The following is a 6,950-nucleotide window of genomic DNA, read 5'->3' on the forward strand; positions in this document are numbered from 1 at the left end:
TCTCCTCACTAAAGTTCAGCTATTGTCACAATCCACTCGGGGAGCAAGGAATGAGGAAACTAGGAGTACTTGAATAACACAGTCTTTAATAATCCACAGGAAAACCAAGAACAAGGAGGACATTCAACAAGTAGACCCGACCAACAAGAACTGAAAGGACTAGGGCTTTTAAAGGCAGGATAATTGGGGAGGAACGAAACACACCTGGAATCAAATTAACACAATCAACATGAGGAAGAAACTGGGTCACAGGGGAAAAAACACACACAGAATAGTCCAAAATTCTGACAGCTATAGTTTAGTTCAGGGGTGCCCAACCCTGCTCCTGGCGATCGTTGTCCTGCAAAGTTCAGCTCCAACCCTAATCAAACATAGACCCAAATAGGGTCTACTTATATGGTGTATTAAGGTTTATAGCAGGTGTTAACAGTGATTAACATCTAATAGTACAAACTAGAAACCAATAAAGCTAATTTAAATAGAGAGAATAACCAGCCTGTCACACCCCGGCAGCAGGGCCTAGTAGACTAACTTACTGCTGACTTCATGTGTTTGCTTGAGGGCAGCAGCGCTGTCACACCCAAACCAAAGGCACAGTTTTATGTGTCCCTATAGCAATTGCATATGTATGTAATCATAAATACTAGTTAAATAAAAATCTATTAAAGAAATATACGCATTACAGATAGTCAGATATATAGATCTGTGAACTATATAGACAAAAGTATTGGGACACCTGACCTTACACCAACAGGGACTTTAATGACATTGTATTCTAAATACATAGACATTAATATGGAGTTGGTCCTGCTTTGCCACTTTAACAGCTTCAACTCTTCTGGGAAAACTTTACATGAGATGGAGTGTTTCTGTGGGATTTTTGCACATTCATGCAGTAGAGCATTTGTGAGGTCAGATACTGATGTTGGATGAGAAGGCCTGGTTCGGGATCTCCGTTCCAGTTCATCCCAAAGGTGTTGGATGGGGTCTGAGATCTGTGCAGCAAGTCGAGTTCTTCCACACCAAACATTGATTTGTGCATATGCTGGAACAGAAAAGGGACTTCCCCAAACTGTTCCCACAAAATGTCTTGGTATGCTAAAGCATTAAGATTCCTATTCTCTGGAAGTAAGTCACACCCCTGAAAACAGCCCCATACCATTATCCCTCCTCCAACAAACTTCACCAAACACCTGTGCCAATGCAGTCAGGCAGGTAACGTTCTCCTGGAATCTGCCAATCCCAGAGTCACCCATCAGACTGTGTGACTGGTCACTCCGCAGAGCAGGTTTCCACAGCTCCAGAGTCCAGTGTCTGCGTGCTTTACTCACTCCATCCCACGCATGGCATTGTACTTGGTGACTTGCAAGCAGCTGCTCAGTCATGAAAACCTGTTCCATGAGTCTCCCGCCACACAGTTTGTGTGCTGATTTTAATGCCAGTGGAAGTTTGTAACTTTTCAGCTTTGGAACCAGCAGAGCGTTGATGGCTTTTACATACCATTTGCCTCAGCACTCGGTGACACTCAGGCACTGGTAAAGACAGTAAGGACCGTACCTCACTACACACTGGTGACTCTAGTTCCGGCGATAGACTGGTCACGTGTAAAATGTCACCAACATCTGACAGGATAGATCTCAATTTTTTATGTTAAAATACATTATAAAAAAATAAATATTTGATTGTTTAATTGTTCTGTTTTGCAACATTTCAGGTGGATATTAATTACAAATGTTCACAAGAGTGCTACTTTATGCTTATGTTGAAAGATAATTATTAAATGTTTAATTTAATGTATTAATTTCTTATTATTGTATTATTATTTGCCTTGCTCTTGCTTTACCTGCTATAAGAGGGAATATAGCAATTTCAGGGTTTTATGTTGTTGTTTCAGGCTGATAGTAGACTTTAGTTAATGCAGTTTTGGGTACCAGACAAGACTTGTTGTAAACTGGTTTTGGATAATAGATAAAACGGATGTCATCTGACCTATTCATAAACATTATCACAGACCAATGACTGTTCAGCTGCCCAAAGCATCCTTCATTTTACGGCTAAGCTAAGCCATCACTGGTCAGCACTAAGTGTGCATCACATACTCCTCTTCATTTTCATTTCAGTTCAACAATTGCTTTTAAGCTCAAATGATTTATCAAATGAATGAAAAATATCAAGCTATGACTTTAACACATTTTATTATTGCACACAAATCCATTGCATTACTGTGATAAGGCAGTACAATATATAGTTTATATATAGTTGCCTTCAGAAAGTATTGTTACACCATCAAATTTTAATGATGAAATGTTTTTTCACACGTCAGTAACAATAAATGCAAAACTTTCACAAATCAAAGAAAAAAAACGATTAAAATGACCCATTTGGCAATGAGAAATATAAAGGGAATCGATACTTTCTGAAGGCACTATATATTTATAATGTGTTCAATATTTGAACCCAAAAACTGAAACCTGCCCACTAAAACATTCAGAAACTAGCAGCTGTAACATCAAGCAAATCTGATCAAATCATCACACTCCTGTTTTCACACAGAATAACCTAATATTATGGCAAGCAAACATGAACGCACAGACAGAAGATAAACGTGTGTAAATATTCCAGCTAAATATGTTTTTGAGTACTGTAACAGAGAAATCACGAAATAAATGTCCAAATCAACAAACTCGTATGGCTATTATCACATACAGTTTCTGCAGCACTGTAGAGAGAGGTGATTTTTGAATGTTGCATCCCGTTCAGTCTACGAGTCAGAATTCAGCACAAAACGCTCCCATCTTCTTGCACTCGCTTGCTTTCTTCCTCCGGTTCATGCAACCTTTGTGTTCTCAACGTACCACATAGTGGCTTGCACATCAAGTACAAAAATATATTTCTATTGACAAGAGCAAACGTCAGTAAATATTAGTTATCTGCAGACAGATCTGTGGGGTGTTCAGAGTTACTAACTGTTCAGTCGAGTTACTCATATAAGCGTTTAACATCACATCACACATGGGAGTAGATGCCTTACAACAGTGGTCACCAACCTTTTTAGGCCCAAGATCCCTGACCTCGGCCTTTATGAAAGACCAGATCTACCTATTGAAGAATTTATAGAAAAAGACATCCCAGATTGTACTTCAAATTTGAGGCCTTTTACTTAGTATTTTAATTAGTGATGCGCCGATCATAGCTGATTCAGAATTCAGATTTTCTTTTATTTTCGGGATCTACTGGGACAGTGATAAAGATCTACCAGTCGATCGCGATTGACGGGTTGGCGACCACTGCCTTACAATGTCTAAACACACAATGATACTGTTTCTGCTTTTCTCGTTTAAAATCAAATACTTGAAGACAGAAGAACCGTTTGTGTTCAAACATTCGAAAAAGGACTCTGGTAACCAAGACTAGTTCATGTTCAGGCACATACACTAGCATAAAGGTGAAGTGTGTCATTTCTGCTCTTTCGCCCATGTTTGTCACAGATCGCTTCTCAACATGCAACTGGCAGGAAAGTCTCTTAGTGACAGACAAATAACACACTTCACCTCTGAAGAATGAACGACACAGAAAACACAAGCACTGACTGAGAGGACAGACACCTCATCCGTAGTTGTAGGTGAAGTTGTAAGTGCTGGGCTCTTTGGGCACAGGGGGAGGAGCCTCAGGGATGGTGATGTTCTCCAGGTCGAGGAGGCGGAGCTTCATTTCCATGCTCATTAATGTGTCAAGGTCACTTCGTGTGAGATCACTGCCCAACTCCTTCCCCAAGAGCGCAGACAGTCCATCCGTCCAGATGCAGTACTGATCCACACAAACAAACGTCACTCATCTTTCTACAAATGACACATTTTTACCAATAAAGTGTAAAATGCCATATTCAAACACCACAGTCTACTGTAGTCTCTGTGGACTCAAGGCCTGTAGTGTCCCGCACTTGTCCTCGAACCCTTGCAGGTCCGACAGAACTGTGACTTAAGTGCTGTTTTTGAGACTCACCTCGTATTTGTTGGTTGCCACAAAGTTGAGAGCCTCATCAGGATCATAGAGGATGGAAAACGCCAACTCTAACACTTCCTACAAACGCAGCACCATTCAAACACCTCAGTCATGCATGTATAACAGAAATCGAATGTGTGATATTCTGTATGGTTTGTGTATTTTGGCATTTTGTTTCAAAGCAGTTTTACAGATAATACTGCTTTAAAAAGTGAGCCAAACTAAACAATTCCTTAAGAAGTCTAGTTCAAAGAGGAGAAAAACCCTGAGAGGAACCAGACTCGGCTGAAGGAACATATTTAAATCAATATGCATGCAATATTACTATTTATTACCACATATTACCATTAACATGTCTGCTTCATAAATGCATTATTTAATAATGATGATTAGGTCAGTGATTAATTGTTTATGCAGGCAGGCAGGCTTTGAAAAAAGACATTAAAAAAAGAGTTTCATGTCAAATCTTTATCAGTTCTGTTCAATAATGCGCTGGCGAAGATGAAGTAAGTGGTTTTACCTTGTTCTGTTTGAGCGCGCTCTTCTCCTTCATGTGTGGACAGTCTTTCCCTGTCAGCACCGCTTTAATGTCCGACACGGGAACTGTGGGTCAGTGACAGTAAGTTTGAATACACCGCGCAACACATGATGTGAAAACTAGTCAGTGGTGTTCTATCACATAAGTGCACTCACTCGTATCGGTGAGCAGTTCAAACGGCACTTCGCCCTGTGGAGACTCGTCCAGATCTCCGTAGTGCAGGACCTTGTGATTCAACGACAGACGGCAGAACCAGAACTTCTCTGTGAGAGGAACCAAAGACCATTAGACACTCCAACAAGAGAAAACTCACATTAGAGACTAATACGGCAGAAGCGGCTGTCTTGGGCAGATGTGAGCACCTTGTCTCCGTCTGTTGGCGAGTTTGCGAAAGCAGCTTCCCTCACACAGACGACTGAGTCGCTGCTGTTTGATCAGCTCCAGAATCTCCGGCTGGATCCGCTCACGCAGCTCACTGACAATCAAGAGGACACACACTTGAGACCAGCTGATCCTCACGCTCCGATAAACTCATATGAACATTTGGATTGGTTGGTCGCTCCTCCTCAGTACGTTTGTCTTGTTTTCCAGAGCAAATGTCTAAAGATTCTTAAATCAAGATATATTTAGTGGAGAAGCAAAATGACAGAAGATAAGTCTTGTTTTCCGTGAAACTGGTCAAAATGAAGTGAGTTTATGATTATAACAAGAACAAGTATCTGCCAATGAGCTCAGAAAAATCAACTTAACTCAAAAGTAATTTTCATAACCCCCTGACAGATATTTGTGACCCGTGCTGGCAAAATGAGTCAAAATGCGCACGGGCTAATTTTGAGCTAAACGCAATAAAATAAAAAAATGCAGATTTTAGTCGAATTTGAGGTTTTCACAAAAATGAGTTCATTAAGCCCTCGTCTAGCGATCCCAATGCTTCAAATAATAATTAAACATCTAAAATGATCTTTATTTGTATGCTTTCTGAGAGGAGTACCTTTTCTCCGCTCGTTCACGATCCGCTGTATCACGATCCCGATACATATACAGAGAATTACAGTACAGTATACAGAGAACATGTCTTAAGTGAACGTTTGGGGAACTGTTGCGGAAAAACATCTGATGTGTAACATTATATTAGATCCGTGTATTACAGTAGCTCTTAATATATATTCCGTCTGTCTCATTAATGTTAATCTAACAATAAAAGAAAAGAGGGAATCACTCGCTGCTATTGATTGAACTGCTTTTGTTGTTTCAGTAATCAGTTTATTTGTAATGAACACACTAAAGTGATTTTTACATTTTTTTTTGCATCTGTTCTTTTTTATAATAACAAAAAAAAGAAAGCTATATTGTGATTATTAATATAGTAATTATTATTAAGAAAAGAACTGGAGGAAAAGATGCAATGTTGCAGGTGATTTTGCTTTGGAACCTTCAGAAAACTTTAACTTGATTTTTCTCATAAATGACTTTGCTGACTCTATCGACTTCAAACGGCTGTAGCTCAGTCATTTTTCGTCCGATTCCAACAAATCATACATCATTTTTGAAGGTCTAACAATAAAAATAACTCATTTTTGTGACTCATTTTGCCAGCACAGGTCACATTTGTTCCCGTTTTATGAATAAACTTGCTTCATTTTGTTCAGTTTCTCCGAAAACAAGACTTGATTTCTTCATTTTGCATCTCTAGTATCTTGATTTAAGGATGTTAAGATATTTGTATTGGAAAACAAAACCACTGAGAAAAAACATCATTTTTGTAGTGCATGCAAGATTTAATGCCATGACAATTAATTTAATACGTTCTGCTCTGATTTAAGACCTTTTTAAGGCTTTAAACTGTGGAGGGACAGACCTTTTTAAGACCCACAAAAACCCTGTCATGAGAAACTTGATGCTTTTAATCACAGGTCAAGAGCTGTAGGTCCCACCACACAACTTTAAAAATCATAAAGACTTATAATTTTGTTTAATTTCCTTCAAAAGACCTCAGGTGCATTAGTGGTTTATAACTAAATGATTGACTGATTAGGAGACTCTTGATCTTGAATAAATTATCAATAAATAAAATGAAATTAATAAATTATCTATCTCTCAGATAGGTCCTTCAAGGTATCTTGGAGAGGTGAGGTGTCCAAGTCGCAACATCTAACTACTGGGGTGACTCAGGGCTCAGTTCTTGGACCACTTCTCTTCTCTGTCTACATGGCATCACTAGGTTCTGTCATTCAGAAACATGGCTTTTCATATCACTGCTGTGCTAGAGTTATGTGTTCTCTAGAAGCTTGCATTCTGCAAGTGAAAGGCGTATTATTGTGCCATCCCAAAGAGACACAAAATCACTTTCACTGACTTTTTCATTAACTGTTCCCTCCTGGTGGAATGACCTGCCCAAATCAATCCGAGC

At 39.3% G+C, this 6,950-nt stretch overlaps 1 protein-coding gene across 1 annotated transcript in view; it reads right to left on the reverse strand.

Moving 5' to 3' along the window:
- Positions 1-3,291: 3,291 nt before the first annotated feature.
- Positions 3,292-6,950, reverse strand: part of LOC107701178 (engulfment and cell motility protein 2-like) — a 20,451-nt gene continuing 16,792 nt past the window's right edge. Inside the window, exons 8-12 of the mRNA XM_016503146.1 lie at positions 4,903-5,015; positions 4,696-4,803; positions 4,523-4,605; positions 4,003-4,080; positions 3,292-3,807 (exon numbers count right to left, since the gene is read on the reverse strand). Of these exons, the coding sequence (XP_016358632.1) occupies positions 3,607-3,807; positions 4,003-4,080; positions 4,523-4,605; positions 4,696-4,803; positions 4,903-5,015 (583 nt within the window). The 3' untranslated portion in view covers positions 3,292-3,606. The remainder of the gene's footprint in view (positions 3,808-4,002; positions 4,081-4,522; positions 4,606-4,695; positions 4,804-4,902; positions 5,016-6,950) is intronic.

Source organism: Sinocyclocheilus anshuiensis, unplaced genomic scaffold (genome assembly GCF_001515605.1).
Source record: "Sinocyclocheilus anshuiensis isolate Anshui unplaced genomic scaffold, SAMN03320099.WGS_v1.1 scaffold1874, whole genome shotgun sequence".
Classification (NCBI taxonomy): Eukaryota; Metazoa; Chordata; class Actinopteri; order Cypriniformes; family Cyprinidae; genus Sinocyclocheilus; species Sinocyclocheilus anshuiensis.